The sequence below is a fragment of the Rhinatrema bivittatum genome, chromosome 2, assembly GCF_901001135.1.
Source record: "Rhinatrema bivittatum chromosome 2, aRhiBiv1.1, whole genome shotgun sequence".
NCBI lineage: Eukaryota > Metazoa > Chordata > Amphibia > Gymnophiona > Rhinatrematidae > Rhinatrema > Rhinatrema bivittatum.
In genome coordinates, this window is record NC_042616.1 from 588424873 (window position 1) to 588445678 (window position 20806).

A 20806-nucleotide genomic window follows, 5' to 3' on the forward strand; every position below is an offset into this window, starting at 1 on the left:
AAAGGGGAAGGAAAGGCTTACACTTCTGAAAGGCAATAGTCTTCACCATGTGCCTGGAAATCTCTGTACAGCTTGGATGTTGTTTCTAGCAAGGTCATTGGTTCCAAGATGGATGATAAGGTCAACTTCAAGTCCTTTCTTCATTGATTGCATTGAGTATCTGATTAACATATCTACAAACTGAGGATCCTTGAAGGCATTTAACTATAGTGTTCCCCTCAAGAAAAGTTCCCAAATTAGTGCCTCTGACTGTCTCCCAGCACAATGAGCTGCTACTTATGGTTTTTAGTTGTTACAGAATTTGTGCGCATTGGGTTTCTTCTTTCCTTTCTGATCCCACATCAGTCTCCATTGCTAGAGCTTCTTCCTTTTCCAATACAGAGAAGGAACTTTGTATTTGTCACTTGAGAGAGTGGGTGTTTCTGCATCACAGGTCTTATTCTACGAGAACCCAAGAATCCATTTATTCTTGGGTTTCTGGATGCTCTGTGCAAGTAGAGGAGGGCATCTGGGCTGCACTATTGTGAAGAATGGGTGTCTTTGTGTCACAGGTCTTATCCTACCTGAACCAATTGTAAACCCTTTGTTTCTGGGTTTCTGAATCTTCTGTGGTAGGAGGGGGAGATTCCTGACTGCTGTAAGGTAGGTGAGGCTTCCTTAGTAGTTGCTAATTCCTTTTTTATTATAGGTAATTCATCTTTAAGGTGAGCTAACTCCATTTTTATTGAGGAGAATTGTGAACAAATGGGGCAAGCCCTAAGCTACCAGATGATTTGCTTCGAGATAAAGGCTCCACAGTTGTTACATTGAATAATAGTCATCTTGTTCATTTGATTTAATAGAAAACTCCTTTAATCTGATTTTTAAAAAAGTAGCACATTATCTAGTTTCCAATTATGTACCCCGGGGGGGGGGGGGGGGTAGGGAGGCCTTTTAATAGTTGAGATTATCAGTGACCAAAATATTCCATGACATACACTTATTCTGAGTTTATCGAATCCACCAGGTTAGGTTTTTTTTGTTTTTTATTTTCTTTTCTCAAACTCTGAAAAGCAGTCTAGATTGCACACTTCCTGGTTTCAGTTAAAATCTGTCCCCCTCCCAAAACCAAGGCAGGCAATTATACACAACTTCTATACTAGGCTCAAATATATATTAAACAGTAAAAGTTCTTAGTGATTCAGGAAGCCTTGTTACTCCAGGAATACCTGCATATATCACCCATGCATTATGACTAATTCATCTTGCTATGGAGAACCTTGGTTATATTTAAGAAAACTTGCTTTCCTTTGCTAGGGATGTTAAGATGTGTTTAAAATATATATATAATACATAATACATTGCTGTTGCATAAGATTGAAGGTTTCTTGTAGAACTATTTGAGTGGATTTAACTTTTTTTGTGTCCAGCATACAATAGAGAGTTGGGTCAAAGAGAAAATGCCAAAGAAGTCTGGGAGATGGTGGTTTTGGCGCAAGAAAGACAGTATGATTCAGAAGGTAAGCCGGGTTTATTTCAAGTCTTACACAGCATTATGGTAGAAGAAACTTTAATCTCATTCATTTCAGTGATTTTGAAGCACTAAATCTGAGGCAAGTAAAGCCACCAGAAAAGACATTTGTCATTGCTGTGTACTACCATAGTAGCTGAAAATTAAGCAAAAATGGGAATATTAAAGTGTGGATAATCCCTGAAGTTATGCTTTCAGCAACCCTTTATAACTGATTTGTATAGAAATTTGCGGTAGCTTATCTGTTTGCAGCAGGGGTCTAGACAAAGTTACACTTGCCACTCAATGTCATTTCCTCTAGCTTTCTTTTTCAGTAAAGTACTGGAAGGTGACACTTTTTTTTTTTATAGGAAAGAAAATTTTAGAAAGGGACCACTATGAAATTGCAGGGAAGAAGGTTCAACATAAACACAACAGTACTTCTTTCTTCATGGCCAAGCATCACATTACAGCCCCACAAGATAGGTGATGTCATCCAATGCTATTGAATTGGTGTATCTTTTCCTCTAGCCCAGAAAATTCTGGATTTTGATTCTGGGCTTGCACGGGACTTCCTACATTAGCGTCTCTGCACAACCTCCCTCAGTCTAATTTTGTCCACTTCACGAATGGAAACAGATTCTCCACTCATCACTGCTATCAAAACAAACAACTTTCCATTTCTTTTTTCAAATGTAGGAGAAAAGAAAGGGCAGAATAATCCTTAATATTAAAAAAAAAAGGTAAAAGTTTCTTCAAAGCTTGTTTATAAGAAATGTTTTTACAAAATGGAAATCGCAGGTCAACATGAATGGTGTATCCACTGCCTGGGACCGTACCACAATATCTCAAATTGCGGCCTTTCTGACACAATGTCCCTGTGGGTTCTTATTTATAGGGCTCTCAAACTCCAGTTTGAGCTTAAGGGTTCCTCAGAGCATAAAGAATCTAAATACACGAAACAGCAGAGATCTCCATCTGAAACCTCAAAAAAGTCAAGAGCTGGGTCTCCAGTGCAATCATTGGCGCATATGCGCTGATATTCGAAATCAGCATCTTAAACTGATGGTGCACAAGATACGGTGCCAAAATCAATGGTGCCTTCTTTGGTACAACATTCTGCTGACAGTGCCGAAAGATCACGCCAAAACAGCATGTTAAGGCGCAGATGGCTTATGGCACTAGCAGAACAGAGCTGAAACATGGCACATAACCCTCACAACTCCAACTTATCAGGGCAAGCATCATCATTTTCAATGTCCACATCTCTTGGTTCCACGTCAGTAGCACAGAGGATCTGCCAAGAAAGAAGACAGATAAATCAGAAAATCTTACTTGTCTCTTTCACCACCTCTCCTGGAGCCTCATGCATTATCCTCCACCTATATACAAGAACCATCTTCTTTTTCCAACATTCCCAGACTGCCACGCATTTGCACAAAAGTTGTCAATTTCATCAAGATGTATGCTCACGAATTCCCAAACCAAAAGAGGACCATAAGAAAACCAGTCTTAGAAAAATTAAAGAAAGTATTGCAGTCCAAGTTGGCTCCGCACTCCTAAGGCAAAAAATTTTCCATGGATGCACAAGCAATTACATCATCTGAGATTGCACCTTCTCCTAATCATTCTTGCATTGACCCTTATTGTGATTAATCCTATATATGAGATGACTCAAAAGGAGAACTTCCTGATGGTGAATCACCAGATCTGCCTTCAGGTCACTTTCCAGAGCCTAATAGGGCAGTTACTCCTGAAGATACAAAATCTTCTTTTACACAAAAAGTCAAGATGCCCTAGAATTTAGTTTCCATGAAGAGGAAGAGCCTGCGAATACCAAAAGAATACAAAGCTGTCCTCATGCACCAGGTGCTGCTTCAAGTCCAAATAAAGATATGGAAGATGCCTTATTCCATTGCTCTAATAGCAAAGATCATAGAAAGTATCATTTACAAAAGTACCTGGAATATAAGGTACAATTGCCTCATGAATACCTTATTATGGAGTCAGCCATGAAAAAGGCTAAGACATAAGACTTTTCCAAACACTCTACCCAGCAAAGACTCGCATATTCTAGATAACGATTGTGAAAAATGTATCAAGGTACAACTTTATACTGCAGGAGAGAAGTCCTTCGAACTCAGATCATTCAATATCTATTTAACAGCTTATAACAGTTAAAGGACATTACACAAGTACACTCAGAACAATGTTAATCCATAGAGGTTATGAAGAATGCTGAGAACTCTGCACACCATCTAACCCGCTCCATCTATGACTACTTCGACATCTCCTCTAGGGTGGCACGAGTTGCATTGTCGAAGGAGATTAGCCTGGTTTTGGGCATCAGGTATCTGACGAGTAGGCAGACACTCCTTGTGATGGTGACAAGCTCTTTGGAGATGGACTCTGCGGTCTCACTGATCTCATTAAGAACCAGATCACAGCTCTAAAGTTGGTTAGCATCACAAATGGATGCTTCTCAAAGAAGATACTGGCTAGACGCCTATCGTAGGCCATACTGCTACTCCCAACACAGGTGCTATAACAGTTACAACTAATGTAAACAGAGGCCTATAGTGTTGCCAACACTATAACAATCCAAGCAGAAATCTCAGCAACCACAGGCTTGACCAAGAGTGCAAGTGTGGCAGCAACAGAGGCAGTCAGCGGCATACACAGAGGCTGCCAAAATCTTTGTTCACAGCTCCAAGTACGGGAAAGACTAACATTCTTCAGTCATCAATGGAATCTCATAATTACAGACACATGGTTTTCAAACATAAGTTGTCAATATTATTTTTAAAATGTTCATGCATTGCTGTCTCACAACCCACCTCATTACCCTCATCATTAAAATAAATAAATAAATTCAGTTGCAGGTACTGAAACAGGAAGTAAACTTTCATACCCTCCAGAACTATCCAACCAGTACCAATCAGCAAGAGAGCAGATTCTACTCCAGATACTTCCTGATTCCAAAGAAATCAAGTGATCTCCACCCCGTTCTGGACTTGAGAAAGTTCAATACCTCTTTAAAAAGAGAAAAATTCAAGATGAACACTAGCCACTATCCCATCACTGCTACAACAGAACGATTGGTTCACTTTGCTACATCTAAAGGATGCTTATGCTCACATACTCATAAACAAGAAACACAAGGATGTACCTCAGATTCACCTTACAAGAAAAGCATTACCAGTATAAAGTCCTACCCTTTAGACTAATGGCAACCTCAAGAATATTCACAAAATGTCTTGCGGTGGCGGCAGCTGCTCTCTTAAAGGGTTAGAAGTTGCTTTTGTTTCTAAACCTCGATGATTGGCTAATATTGAGTACTGCCTACAGATCTTTAAAAGACATAAAACATGTAGTTTATTTACTTATTTTTTATTTAAAATCTTTTCTATACTGTCGCTAAGTTATCTACCATTGCAACGGTTTATATGTTGGCACATAAATTAATGTAGGTAAAAGCATACTATAGTACATTCTAACAGGTGCCGTTAAAGGGTCAGTTACAATATATCATTAATGACAATCAATTGTTTAGTGAAGTAGGTCATGACCGAGTGTACCAGTAAGGTACTGTTCCCGGGTAAAATTCATTATTCATAGTGTTACAGTTGTGTATATAGTGATGTAGAGTTCATAGACCATTCTACTGCACGTTCCTAAGTGCTATGCGTCTGTGCTCTTCTGCCTATTCCTGAATGTTTTCTATTTTCCTGTCTCTTTATAAAATGCTTGTTTAAAAAGCCATGTTTTCAAACTTTTCTTAAATGTTTTGAGATCTCTTTGTAATCTGATCTCTGTAGGCATTGTTTTCCAAAGTGTGGGGCCTGCTAATGATAAGGCCCTTTCTCTCACTTGGGTTAGTCTTGCCGTTTTTACTGAAGGAATGGTTGAGTGCTTTATTTGCTGATCGAAGGTTTCTGTGTGGGACGTGTACTCGTAATGCTGTGTTTAGCCAGTCCGATTTTTCATCATGTATTATGGTACATGGGGTTTTGTATTTAATTCTGTTTTCAATAGGTATCCAATGTAATTCCGCCAGGGTTTCAGTTATATGGTCCCTATTCCTTTTTCCGGTTAGTATTCTAGCTGCTGTGTTTTGAAGTATTTGAAGTGGTCTTAATGTTGTATTCGGGAGTCCTAGTAGAAGGGCATTATAGTAGTCCGTGCTGGAGAAAACTAGTGCCTGTAGAACTGTTCGGAAATCAGTTAGTGTTAGTAGAGGTTTTAGTTTACTGAGTATCTTGAGTTTTGCATAGCCTTCCTTTACTTTTAGTGATATGTGCTGTTTTAGATTGATTTCAGGGTCCATTATTATTCCAAGGTTACATACTTTTTCAGCTAGTTCAATTTTCTGGTTGTCTTTTAGGATTATTGAAGTTTGGCTGATTTCAGTATTTTTCCGTTCTAAGTGTAGAAATTCTGTTTTATCAATATTAATCACAAGTTCCATTTGGTTTAGTAGTTGTATTATAATGTCTAGGTACATGTTAGCTAGGTTTAATGTTTTCTCTAATGTGTCTTCTATAGGTAGAATTAGTTGAATATCGTCTGCAGAAATGTAACTTATGATTCCTAGTCCTGCAAGCGGATGGCATAAGGGTAGCATGAATATGTTAAAGAGGGTTGCAGACAGGGCTGATCCCTGTGGTACTCCTGTTTTGAGATTGATTTTTTATGATAATGTGTTGTTGACCTGAACTTGGAAAAACCTATTATTCAGATATGAACTGAACCAGTTTATTGTTTTGCTGTGTAATCCGATTTCTTCTAGTCAACAAAATCAACAAAATTATGACACGCTTTCCCCACAATTCTCACATGCCCCAATTCAATCTCCACTGTCACATAAAAGACTCTGCCCCAAAGCTAGCAATCTTTGAACGCACTGCAACAACTGAAATTGAATCCCTACTCAAAAAAGCTAGACCTTCCTCTCACCCTTCTGATACCATCCCCACAAAACTCCTCCTCACTGTCCCTGATCTAATAGCCAGCCCTATCTCTAACATTATCAATGCATCCATCGACGCTGGGCAAGTGCCCAACTCTCTTAAATATGCCATACTTAAACCCACTCTAAAAAAAAACCCAAGCTCGACCCATTAGACCTTGCCAATTACCGCCCAATCTCTAATCTCCCATTTATTGCTAAAATCCTAGAAAAAACTATTAACCGTCAACTTAGTGACTATTTAGAAGAACACCAAATCCTCTCTCCTTCGCAATACGGATTTCGCAAATTACATAGTACTGAAACCCTTCTCTTATCGCTGTCTGATTACCTTCTCAAAAGCCTAGATAAAAATCAACCTCATCTTCTAGTGATCCTGGATATCTCAGCGGCTTTTGATACCGTTAGCCACCAAATACTCCTCCAACAACTACACGAGATCGGAATAACTGGTACTGCCCATAACTGGTTTATATCCTACCTGTCCAACCGAAACTATAAAGTCAAAATTGGCAACCACTTATCAAAGGAAATCCCCCTGATGCAAGGAGTCCCTCAAGGCTCCTCACTTTCATCTACCCTGTTTAACATTTATCTTCTACCGCTTTGCCATCTCCTCGCCAACCTTAAGCTTCCACACTTTTTGTACGCTGATGATGTACAAATCCTCATTCCAATAACGGAATCCATACCCAAAGCCCTTGAAATTTGGGACACCACCCTCGCTGCTATCAATAACCTCCTAACTTCCTTACAACTTGCCCTTAACTCCACAAAAACAGAACTCATGATCATCTCTTCTCCTACCCCCCTACATTCCTCTCCTACATCACCTATAACATCTACTCACATACAATTCTCCCATCAATTCCGAGACCTATGAGTCATTCTTGATGACCAAATGACCCTTAAAAAATTTATTAATGCAATTCTTAAAGAGTGTTTTTTCAAAATACATACACTCAAAAAATTGAAACCTTTGCTTCACGCATCTGGTTTCCGGACAGTTCTACAAGCCATGTTATTTTCTAAAACGGACTATTGCAATTCTCTTCTCTTAGGCCTACCCAAAAATGCCATCCGCCCCTTACAAATTCTGCAAAATACCGCAGCCCGTATCCTTACTAACACAAACTCAAAGGAACACATTACGCCAGTTTTGAAAGAGTTACACTGGCTCCACATTCAATCTCGCATACATTACAAGACACTAACACTTATCCATAAAGCCCTCCACAATCCTGAAATGAAATGGTTTAATAACTCACTACAATTTCAAGCATCTATTAAACCTACCAGAAATCCATACCTTGCCACCTTACAGACCCCCTCGCCCAAACTATATAACCATGCCTCCACGAAAGCACGAACGTTTTCCTTTGCAGGCCCCTTGCTATGGAATACTATGCCCTCCGAACTACGCCTTGAACTGTGTCCCAAAACATTCAAGCAAAAACTCAAGACATGGCTATTCACGCATGCTTATACTCGATATACATATATATCTTCTTTATCCTTCCCTAACCTCATACCTAAATTTCCTAGAATTCCTATATTCTCCATCTTTGTTTAACTCAGTTCAGTTAAGTTGCACCTAAATGATTGTTTTGATTTAATTACTCCTACTTGTTTTATGTTCAATTACCTATATTTTAACCATTGTTAAATGTATAACGCTCCGGCGTAAGTTCCTGTTCTCTGTACACCGACGTGATATCTCTGATGAGCGGCGGTATATAAAAAACTATAAATAAATAAATAAATAGTCTATTTTGTAGTATTTTATGGTTCACTGTGTCGAAGGCTGCTGATAAGTCTAACATTATTAGAATGTAGTGTTTACCGCTATCAAAACCTTTTAGAATGTTATCTGTTAGCGAGAGAAGTAGTGTCTCAGTGCTGTAGTGCTTTCGAAATCAGTGTTGAGATGGATACAGTATGTTATTGTCATCTAGGTGTTCAGCCAGCTGTTTCTGTACTGTTTTTTCTATTAGTTTAGCTATTAAGGGAAGATTTGAAACTGGGCGGTAGTTGTTCAGGATCAGGGGGTCACTGTTTTTTTTTTCTTTAAGATTAGTTTTATAATTGCTCCTTTCAGTATATTCCTGCATTTCCTCTGGTTCATAATCAAGTTTCAAAAATCCTCTTTATAACCAAAGCAATGCATGGAACTCATGGGCACAAAGCTGACCAAGCTTCAAGGCAAAGCATACTTAATTTTGCAAAGAGCGACGAAGCTCAGCTTATACCTTAATGAGCCTTCACAGCATCACTGCATGGAAATACATGAAAATCCTAGGACATATGGCCTCCACAGTGCAGGTTACACTTTTAGTGAAGCTCAAAATGAGATGTGCTTAATGGCACCTCAAAGCAAATTAGGATCAGCTAACTCTGATGCTTCATCATAAGATACTAATAACACATGCATTTCTAACCTCATTCAGATGTTGACAAAGCTTAAAAAACCTGCAGAGGAGAATATACATTCTGCAAATACAAGCAGTTATGACAAGAGATGATTTCAACCACAGCTGGGAAGCGCATATTGGGTCACTGTGTACTCACTGTCAATGGATAATGTAAAGATCATCTCTGCATATCAACATTTTGGAGTTGAGAGCGATTTTCAGTAATCTTCAAGTATTCCAACAACATCTCAAAAACAATCCAAATTTGAACAGACAGTAAGATTGCAGTGTTTTACCTGAATAAACAAGTTCATACCAGCTTTGCAACAAAGCTATTCTTATTTGATTGCTGGATATAAAAAGGAAATGAAATTCAGCCATCTATCTCCTAGGCAAAAATGTTTTTATTTTATGCAGTTTTTTATTTGTATTTTTGTATATTTATGGTTAACTTATTTGTGAATGTTTCCTTGTTACTCGCACTGAACAATTTTATTGAAGGAGGCATGTTATACTTCCTTGTAAATAAATAATTAAATATTCTTATGGTCAAGATAAGTAGTCACATTAAGCCGCACGAATGGGCAGTCAACAATCAAGTTGTACAAATCTCTTTTCTCTATGGAGAACCCCAACCACAGATCTCTCTCAACCTCCCTTTTCAAGAGCAAATTAGATATTTTGCTCAGAAACCAACCGACCAGGTACTGGCAATGGACACACTCTCCAAACCATGGAATCAAGGTTTTCTGTATGCATTTACGCCAATATCATTAATAGCAAAGACCATTTTGAAAGTGCAAAGGGTAAAGTGGAAATGATCCTTATAAATTGTGATGTGGCCAATAAGGAGTTATTTCCCTGGTTTCACAGGCTAGCAGTAGCTCAGCTAGTCAAGTTGCTCTTAATTCCAAATCTTATAGCACAATATAGAAGTTCCCTGGTTACAGAGGTTAGCAGTAGCTGAGCTAGTTAAGTTGCCCTTAATTACAAATGTTGTAATGCAATACAGAGGTTCCCTCCTCCATCTAAACTTCCCTTCATTAGCACTGACTGCCTGGATGTTGAAAATAACCTAATCAACAAACTTCAACTTCCTCAAGAAATTGACATCCTCTTGACTTGCAAGATAACTATCCACTAGAAGGTCCTATAATTACAAATGGTCTAGATTTACAATGTGGTGTCAACATGTCAGACAAATACATTTAAATGTGATGTACCAAATCTGGATTGAAATCTCAATCCGGGCCCACTTAAGTGTCATTGCAGCTTATCAGCAAGAACAAGGACAACCAGTTTCCGACAACACAATTACAGCAAAGTTCATGAAAGGCCACTATAATTTGTACCCTCCAATTAGACCCCGTCCAGCTCAATGGAACTTCAACATAGTCCTTCATTAACTAATGCTGCCTCCTTTTGAGCCTAAGGTATCAACCCATCTGAAATATGTAATGTGGAAAACTCTTCCTTATTGTCATCACATCAGCAAGGCGAGTTAGTGAACTTCAAACTGTGGTAATCTATCCATCATACATGCAGATATTCAAATATCGCATAGTATTATGAACTCATTCTCAATTCTTGCCAGAAGTTGTCACATACTTCCACATTATCCAGACTATTGTACCACCTACCTTTATCCAAAGCCACATCCATTGCAAAAGGAGAAGGCTCTACACACTCTTGACTATAGAAGAGCAATTCTGTTCTACCTTGACAGGCCTAAACCTTTAAGAAAATCCATGCAACTTCATATCTTCTGACAGCAACAAACAAGGATCAGCAGTAACTAAACAGACCCTATCTAAATACTGACTGGCTGTAAAGCACATACCTATAATTCAAAACTTGGACATATTCCACAACAAATAAAGGCATCTGTTATTTGAACTTCGGTATAGAAAAGTTATAAATAAATAAATATTACCTAGAAGCAATCACCTTGACTTTATGAATTCATCAATTCAGGAAGTGTGCAAAGCTGTCATGGTCATCCATTCACATTTTTGTAAAACACTACTGTTTACAGCAAGAGTCATGTGCATTTAGTAAATTTGGACAATGTGTTCTCAGTAACATTGTGTTGACTCTGCAACTTCCTGCATCTGTTTAGTGATGCAAAACAAACAAAAAAAAAACAACTAACTAAACAAAGAACCATGCACAATTGTAACCCTTAGTTAAGGAGTTCCATCTTGTATAGTGTAATGTAATGCTTGTCCATGAAGACAGAAAAGTTACACACCTGTGACCGGTGTTGTCCGTGGGTAGCAGAACATAAAGTCATGCAATCCCTCCTTCTCCCCCCCCCCCCCCCCCCCACCCCAACTCCCCAAATGTTGATCAGTAAGCTTGGAAATGGACTGAGGGAGGTCATGTAGTGATGCCAGTAAGGGAAGTCCCGCCTGTGCCCAGAACAAAAATGCAGAATTTTCTGGGCTAGAGGAGAAGGCAGACCGATCCAGCACTGTTAGATGACATTCACCATACTAAGAATATAAAATTGCCATACTAGGTCAGACCAAGGATCAGTCAAGCCCAGTATCCTGTTTCCAATAATGACCAATCCAGATCACAAGTATTTGGAAAGATCCCAAACAGTAACTAGATCCCATGCTGCTATCAAGCAGTGATAAGTAGTGGCTATTCCCTAAGTTTACTTGATTAATAGTTTATAGACTTCTCCAGGAACTATTCAAATCTTTTTTTTAAACCCAGCTATGCTAACTGCCTTAACCACATGCTCTGACAATGAATTCCAGAACTTAATTTTGCATTGTGAAATAAATTTCTATTTGTCTTAAATGCTACTTGCTGACTTCATGGATTGTCCCCTGGTCTTTGTATTTTTTTTTTTCGAAAGAGTAACTAACCTATTTAAATTTACCCATTCTATTCCACTCATGATTTTATAGACCTACCGTATTTTTCGCTCCATAAGACGCACCTGACCATAAGACGCACTTAGGATTCAGAGGGGGAAAATTAAAAAAAAATAAATTGTGCTAAACCGGCTCTGCGTCTGGGCGTCTTATGGAGCAAATTAGGGGAGTGCATAGTTTTTTTTTTTCTCCCCATTTTGTTTTCGGGTCTGGGGAGGGCCATTTCGGTCCACTCCCCAGATCAGAAAATTTTTCTTTCTGTGGGAACCCCCAAACCCCCCCCCCCCCATCCCAACCCTTTAAATTAACAACCTCCACCCCCCTGACCCCCCCAAGACCTACCGAATTAATTTCCTGCAACCCCCCACCCTCCTGACCCCCCAAGACCTGCCGAATTAATTTCCTGCAACCCCCCACCCTCCTGACCCCCCCAAGACCTGCCAAACGTCCCTGGTGGTCCAGCGGGGGTCCAGGAGCGGTCCGGGAACGATCTCCTGGGCGTGAGCCGTCGGCTGCCAGTAAACAAAATGGCGCCGACGGCCCTATGCCCTCACTATGTCACTGAGACCGACCGCTGCTATTGGTCGGTCTCAGTGACATAGTAAGGGCATAGGGCCGTCGGCGCCATTTTGTTTACTGGCAGCCGACGGCCCTATGCCCTCACTATGTCACTGAGACCGACCAATAGCAGCGATCGGTCTCAGTGACATAGTGAGGGCATAGGGCCGTCGGCTGCCAGTAAACAAAATGGCGCCGACGGCCCTATGCCCTCACTATGTCACTGAGACCGACCAATAGCAGCGATCGGTCTCAGTGACATAGTGAGGGCATAGGGCCGTCGGCGCCATTTTGTTTACTGGCAGCCGACGGCCCACGCCCAGGAGATCATTCCCGGACCCCCGCTGGACCACCAGGGACGTTTGGCAGGTCTTGGGGGGGTCAGGAGGGGGGGGGGTTGCAGGAAATTAATTTGTCAGGTCTTGGGGGGGGGGGGGGGTGGTAGGAAATTAAGTCGGCAGGTCTTGGGGGAGTCGGGGGGGGGGGGGGGGTGTTTGTTAGATTTTTGTTTGGTTTTTTTTTTATATTCGCTCCATAAGACGCACATACATTTTCCCCCCACCTTTGGGGGAAAAAAAGTGCGTCTTATGGAGCGAAAAATACGGTATATCATATACCTCCTCAGCCACAATGAACAGCCTTAATCTCTTTAGCCTTTTCTTATAGGGGAGCCGTTCCAAACCCTTTTATCATTTTGGTCATCCTTCTCTGTACTTTTTCCAATGCAACTATATCTTTTTTTTAAGATGCAGACTGAACTCCTGATGAAACCTCACCATGGAGAGATATAGAGACATTGACATTCTGTTTTATTCTCAATTTCTTTCCTAATAATTTCTAACATTGTTTGCTTTTTTGACTGTTGCCGCACATTGAGCCAAGGATTTCAAAGTATTGTCCATTATGACACCCAGATCCTTTTCCTGGTTGGTAACTCCTAATATGGAACCTAACATCATGTAACTACAGTGTGGGTTACTTTTCCGTATGTAAATCACTTTTCACAAGATCCTCCTGCAATTTTTCACAATCCACTTATGATTTAACAATTGAGAATAATTTTGTGTCTGCAAATTTGATCACCTCATTCATCGTCCCCCTTTCCAAATCATTTATGAATGTTTAAAAAAACAAAACAAAACACCAGTTCCAGTACAAATCCCTAAGGCACTCCACTGTTTCTCAGTCTCTACTGAGAAAACTGACAATTTAGCCCTACTCTTTGTTTCATGTCTTTTAATCAGCTTGCAGTCCACAATAGGGTATTGCCTCCTATCCTGTGACTTTTAAGTTTTCTCAGGAGTCTCAAGGGGCATATTGTTAAATGCCTTCTGAAAATCCAAATACATTACATCTACTAGCTCACCATTATCCACATGTTTATTATAAAATGTAACAGATTCGTGAGGCAATATTTCCCTTGTGCCATGCTCGCTGTGTCCCTTTAAAACATCTTTCTGTATGTTCTGTGATTGTGTTCTTTAGAATAGTTTCCATGACTTTTCCCTGCACTGGAGCCCTTTTTAAAGCTCAGAGCTACATTGACGACCCCCCCCCCCCCCCCCCCCCCCTCCAGTCTTCAAGCACAGTAGATGATCCCAGCAATAGGTTACAAATTACCAGTAACAGGTCTGCAGTTTCATTTTTTTAGTTTTTTCAGAAGCCTGGGGTGTATACAGTCTGATCTGGGCAATTTGCTACTCTTTAATTTATCAATCTGGCTAATTATATCTTCCAGCTTCACAATGATTTGTTTCAGTTCTTCTGAATCATCACCATTGAATTTGTTTGCGGCACACATATCTCCCCAAAATCCTCTTCAGTAAACACTGAAGCAAAGAATTAATTTAGTCTTTCTGCAATGGTCTTATCTTCCCTAAGTGCCCCTCTAACTTCTTGATCATCTAATGGTCCAGCCAACTCCCTGATGGCCCTCCTGCTTCAGATATTTTTTTTTAAAGATTGAGTTTTTGCCTATAAGTCCAGCTTCTTTTAAAATTCTCTTTTAGCCCATCTTATCAATGTTTTATATCTAACTCATCAATGCTTATGCTTTTTCCTATTTTCCTCAGATGGATCTTTTTTCCAATTTTTGAAAGAAGTTTTTTTGCCTAAAATAGTCTTTCACCTCACTTTTGAACAATGCTAGCAGTTATCTGGCCTTCCTTTCATCTTTATTAATGCGTGAAATACATGTGGTCTGGGCTTCCAAGATGGTATTTTTAAACAATGGCCATGCCTGATGTAAACTCTTAACTTTTGTAGCTGAACCTTTTGGGGTTTTTTTCCTAAATATTTTATCATTTTATCAGTCTCCCTTTTGAAAATATAATATTAGAACTGTAGACTTACTTAATGTCTTCCTTCTAGTCATTAAGTCAAATTTGATTGCACTGTGATCTTTGTTGCTGAGCAGCCCCACCACTTTACCTCTCGCATCAAATCTTGCATTCCACAAAGAATTAGGTCTAAATTGGCTTCCCCATCTTATCGTCACCGTACCAACTGCTCCATGAAGCAGTCATTTATTTCATCTAGAAACGTTACCTCCCTAGCATGTCCTAATGTTACCCTAATTTTGTCTGTATAAATGTAATTGAGATCTCCCATTATTCAGTTATTTATCAGGTTTTATATACAGTCATTCGGCTTCATTATAAAGCCATCATAACGGTTTACACACATGGGAAGGTTACAAACATATTAATATGACTGTTAACAACAAGAAACCAAAAACAAAATTTGCACAATGAAATTATAAGGGATATAAATCTTCATAAGTACTCGAAATGGAATATCCCCTTTAATCAATTTCCAATATAATTTTTTCTAATCAGGAGAAACACTCTCAATATTTAAGAATGCTGTTAAACAACAAAATCTTTATCCACCAAGAGACATCCGTTTGCAAAGTTTTTAAATAAAACTAGCACTATGGATTGCACTAAGGGGTGCACAAAGGGGAGTGCCCTTTCGGCGCGCGACGCCTGGTGGCATGGCGCTGTTTACATTAATACTGTGCTGCCAAATTTGTTAGCTTCCCTAATCTCTCTTGGTATTTCATCAACTGTCTGTTCATTTAGGCCAGGTGGATAGTAGAATACCCCCACTGCTATACTCTTCCTCATCCCACATGGAGTTTCCACCCATAAGAATTCTTTTGTGCATTTAATCTCTTGCAAGATTTTTGTCCTGTTGGACTTTAAGGCATCCCTAACATAAAGCGCCACCAAGTTGATCCAACCTATTGTTGCGATATAATTTGTACCCTGACGTAGTACTGTCCCATTGGCTATCCTCCTTCCACCAGGTCTCTGAGATGACAATTATGTCTAACTCTTCATTAAGTGCTTTGCATTCTGATAGTTCCATCTTACATTTTAGACTTCCAGCATTAACATATAGACATTTCAAATTGTTTTTTGTATGTATGAACAATCTGCTTTTCAGTTGACCGAGATAATTTGGGACATATTACTGATGCCCTAACTCCTCTGCTTTAATATCTTTTGAAGATACATCTCTCCAAACCATGTGCTGCTGAGCAACTGTTGGCTTTCCCCCATATTCTAGTTTAAAAATTTCTCTGTTTCTTTTTTGAAGGTTAATGCCAGCAGCCTGGTTCCCTCCTGGTTAAGGGTGGAGCCATCCTTTCAGAATAGGCTTCTCATTTCCCAAAATGTTGCCTAGTTCCTATCAAAAGTAAAGCTCTCTTCCCTGCAGCATTGTCTCATCCACACAATGAGATTCAGGAGTTCTGCCTGCTTCTGGGGTCTTACGCATGGAACAGGGAGCATTTCAGGGAATGGTTTCCCTGGAGGATCTGGATTTTAACTTTCTACCTAAGAGCCTATATTTGGCTTCCAGAACTTCCCTCCCACATCTTCCTATGTTGTTGATGACCACATGTACCACAACAGCCAATGTTTCCTCAGCATTGTCTAAAATAATGCCTAGGTGGCACGTGAGGTCTGTCACCTTCACACCAGGCAGGCAGGCAAATTACCAAGCAATCCTCGTGTCCAACAACTACCCAGCTATCTACATTTCTATTAATCGAATCACCAACTATAATGGCCAACCTAACCCTTTTCTCCTGGGTAGTAGCCTTGGAAGACTCATCCTCGGTGTGAGAGGACAGTGCATCACCTGGTGAGCAGGTCCTTGCTACAGGATCACTTCCTGCTACACCAAGTGATTTTGCTCTTTAAAAGCACTACAGGGACTGATGGACTGAAGTTGGGACTTGGCTATTATGTTCCTGAAAGTCTTCTCTATATACCTATCTGTCTTACTCAGCTGCCTGCCACTCTAGCCTCCAGAGATCAGACTCGTTCTCTGAGAACCAGGAGCTCTTTGCACTGGTTACACTGCATACAATCTCTCACCAACTGCTATATAATCATACATATGGCACTCTATGCAAAGGACTGAAAGTCCCCCATCTCACTGCTGGACTACTGTCCGCATCTTAATATTGTTGAGTTGTTAGTTAATTTAGGTTGCTCTGGGAATAGGGATGTGTAAATCAGACAACTTTAAAATTATGTGGTGTATTTAATGTTAATTTTACAATCACTTGCAAGGGGACAAATTAATCTAATTGTAAGGGCTATGTCACTCTTGTTTTAGCTAAATCCCTGATTGCTTGTTGTAAAAATGTCTTTTATCCTCTTTTATATGGACTTAGAGTTTATAAATCAAAGAATGGGCTTGGGGTGGGTGGGTGTAAGGAAAAGAGAGACACTAGAAGAGATTACCTACTTTTCTTAGTCTTTTTGTTAATCAGGGCATGCACACAAACTAAAAGAAAATGCCTTCATTTCCTAGCTTTTAATCAGTGCATACACTAAAAATTAACTTACCTATTTTACCTCTTCCCAAACTTTTAAGTCCCAATTTTACCCAGCAAGTAATACTTGCCAAACCTCTTCAGCTATCAGAAAAATGTTTTTTCTCAGTACTTCCTCAGGAGTATGCATGTTCTGATGTCCATGGATTACACCTGTCACAGGTATGCAACTTTGTTTTACTGGTGGTGGATGTCTGGAATAGCATATCAGCAGTGATGGTGATAATCAAAATTGCAATTGAATTTAAACATGCTTGTGACAGACAGAGCACAGTAGTAAGGATAGATGGGGAAATAACAGGTAGAAGAAATGAGAGAGAGGGCTTAAGTATTCATTCAGTCATATGAAACTTTAAAGGGCCATTGAGGGAAAATACAAACACATAGGCAGAGATTGTTTGACTCCATCAAGCTTTTAAGAAGGCTGGGGTAACCTGCACAGAGTGGCCATGTTTACAGCCCTAGTAGCAGCAGAACAGCAGGATTGAACTTCCAAGGTAACTAGAGTAACCTGCAAGGTTCTATCCAGAGCCCCCTGTTTCCTTTGGCAGATTTTCAAGATTATGTGGCAAGAGTTGGCAAATTCTTTGGCAGATTTTTTCAAAATTATGTGGCAAATTTGCATAATTTTGCACATATTTACAATTTAAATGATTTTTTAAAATGTGTACAAAGTCATTATCTGGCATTCTGTCAATGTATTTGGTTCTTTATCAGATTAAAAGGGATCTTGGTGATTGAGGCTGAGGAAGAAGGGATCTGGGAATGGGAAGTGAGATTGCAGAGGAGGGAGATGAATTTTAGGCAAGGAGGTAGAGAGATAGGAGAGGATCAAGGATTCACGGAGAATAAGGAAAGGGAATGAGGGGAAGGAAGAGTGATCAGCAGTTGGGGAGAAGGGAAGAAAAGGAGTATTGGGGTTTGTGAATGGAAGAAGAGGGGGAAGATTGAGATGAGGAGAGAGCATGGGATGGGATAGAGAAGGAGGGAGCATTGAGATGGAGAAGGAAGGAAGCAACAGCTCCATCCGCTCTTTCCTATATCCCCCCTTTTCAAAGCCCCTTTGATCCCTTCACTCTCCCTCATTCCCTTCATTCATCCTGGTTCCCTCCCCCAACTCACCCCCCAATTAAAAAAAAAATCCCCTCATTCATCCTGGTTCACTTCTCCCATCCCCAGTTCATTAACTCAACAAATCCCCCCCCCCCCCCTCCCCGCGATCTTCATTTAGTTTTATTACCCACACACCCCCAAGATCCTTGATTCACTCCCTCACTATCTCCAGATCCCCTCATTCAATGACTCTTGATACTTCAAAACAGGAAGAGAAGGAAGGTAGTTTTTCAGCTCCTGTGGCGCGTCGCCCTTCCTCCACTGCCAGGGTTCAACCATCATGCTTTGAACTATGTGTTTCAACTGTGCACCATTCAAGTCCTGGCAGTGAAGGAGGGAGGAGCAGCTGCAAGACTGCTCTCTTCCTATTTTGGAGATCCTATATAGTCTTATGTGGCTTTTGACAGAAAACAAGGATTAATTTTAATAATGGCCAAAGCTAAGTTGTTTTTTTTTTAAAGCATGTAGCCCTAACAAGCTAAAACCTAATCATGCATGTTTTATTAGCCAGAGACAACAGAAGGTAAAATGGATATGGAAGCAATAAGTGACCCACCAACAAACACACAAGAAATCACAAATATCAGGTGAGTTTCACTGGTTATTCCTGTATCACATCTTCAACTTTTCATCATGGCTTATAAAGATGACTTTGGAATCTACTGTGTTCACCCAGGTTCATCCTTGACCATGGATCTGCCTTAACTGTTGCAAAATTGGGCATGGTCATTTCTGAGCCATCATATTTCATATGGGCTTGTGAATGGTGTTACAGAATGTCCTGTTTTTTGTTGTCCGGACAATCTCTCTCTACTGTGTAACCTGTCCCAAACCTGGCCTCATTCTCTTCCTTGAGAAATTTGACCTTGGTAGTGGTCATACAAAAAAAGAAAATACACACAAACTATTGGACAAAGTGTCTCAGGGTTGGGGCAAATATGTGGATCCTATAGTACTGACTTGCTTTTCCCCATTTAGGAAGTGCAGTCTGTGTTCCTCAGGAAGATATTGGTTAATGCCCCATTTTGCAGTAAGGTAATTCTTTTTATGGGGATAGTTCCACACCCCAATAGTTGTTATGGGGAAGGGTTGGGATCAAATAAGCCAAGCCTTCCAGTTAGCCAGAGACAGGACCCTCAGTACAGCATGTAGGAAGGGAATCCTAGTTCCTAGTTTCCCAGCATCCTGAATCCCCACTTAGGGTAGGAAAGCAAGAGCCAGCTGCCGGCTCTCTTTCAGTCTCTCATGGGCATAATGCCACACCTTCAAAAGCTCAACCCAGATAACTGAAACACAAAAGAAGAAAAGAAAAACCCCTAAATTCTCCCAACTTGTTTCTGCTTCATAAGTTCATGTACATTAGTTGAAGTCCTGGCTACATCTTATGCTAAGCAAGTTATAATACAGTAAAAAATATACAGTGGATATTCAGTACATACAACTTTAAAAACAAAACACTAAAAAACAAGAACATTTAAAAGAAAAAACATTTTCATAAAATAAAACATAGCCTTCCTAACTATGGCTCAAGATTCCCCAAATGCCTTTTGAAACAAAAGAGCTTTAATGATACAAATTTACCGCAAAAATTTGTATATCATTAATAGCATTGATGGTATTAAGTAAAGAGTTCCATTATGATGGACCAATGATGGCGAATGTCCGCATCCTAGTTTCCTTTAAATGGGCTGTTTTAGTGGAGGGAAAATGTTGAGGTCCAATAGGAGCATTTTTCTCACTAGTCCATTCCTCTTTTGTAGCTTGTAAAGGCTAATTGTTTGCATAATTTGCATACTTGCATTTCATAATCATAGCAAAAATGTTGAATCTGGTACTCTCTTATTCAGCTTGTTACAAGCTATATTTAGTCAAGTTTGGCCTATATCATGGGGACTCAGAAAAATGGAAAAGGTCTTCTGAAGTGGGTGATCGGGGGCCCTGACTTTATATATAATTTTATTTAATTATATTTTAACACAGGCATGACACACAATGAAAAATACCTCTTACAAACCTGTCAAGTGCACCATATAAAAAACAAACAAACCAGAAAAAAGACCCCTGTAGAGAATTGCTGCCTCTAATATTCACAAAAACGTTATTATGAATGCATTCCTCATGTACCAATCCTTACGGTCTCACTGAATTATCAAAATATGAAATATAGAAAAAGAAATGTCACTGAAGCATAAACAAAAATACTCCAAATTGTAAGCCTTAGTACTACTGTTTACAAACCCCCCCCCCCCCCCAATTTTTCTACATTGCCTGGATATTGCTGGGGGGGGGGGAGGTGGCACTTTTTAGCCAGATCCCCACCCCCAAGTATATTATAGGCAGCGCTACTGACATGGTCTATGATAATAGTAATCCAGGGATCCAAAAATGAGAGCCTGGACCACTAATCAAAAGTAAAAAGTGCTAGTTGTAATTAGTATTCTCCTCTGGATTGGGGGATGTGATTTCTTTTCATAGAATATTTAGTGATTGCATGGTTATTTAATTTAACTGTTTCAGGTTATATTT

At 39.8% G+C, this 20806-nt stretch overlaps 1 protein-coding gene across 8 annotated transcripts in view; it reads left to right on the forward strand.

The window, feature by feature from the left end:
- The window catches only part of LPIN2 (lipin 2), a 397530-nt gene that overhangs the window by 275829 nt on the left and 100895 nt on the right, over window positions 1-20806 (forward strand). For all 8 annotated transcript variants that reach the window (XM_029591076.1, XM_029591075.1, XM_029591073.1 and 5 more), the window contains 2 exons: window positions 1410-1499; window positions 18788-18867. In XM_029591076.1, coding sequence (XP_029446936.1) covers window positions 1410-1499; window positions 18788-18867 — 170 coding nt within the window. The remainder of the gene's footprint in view (window positions 1-1409; window positions 1500-18787; window positions 18868-20806) is intronic.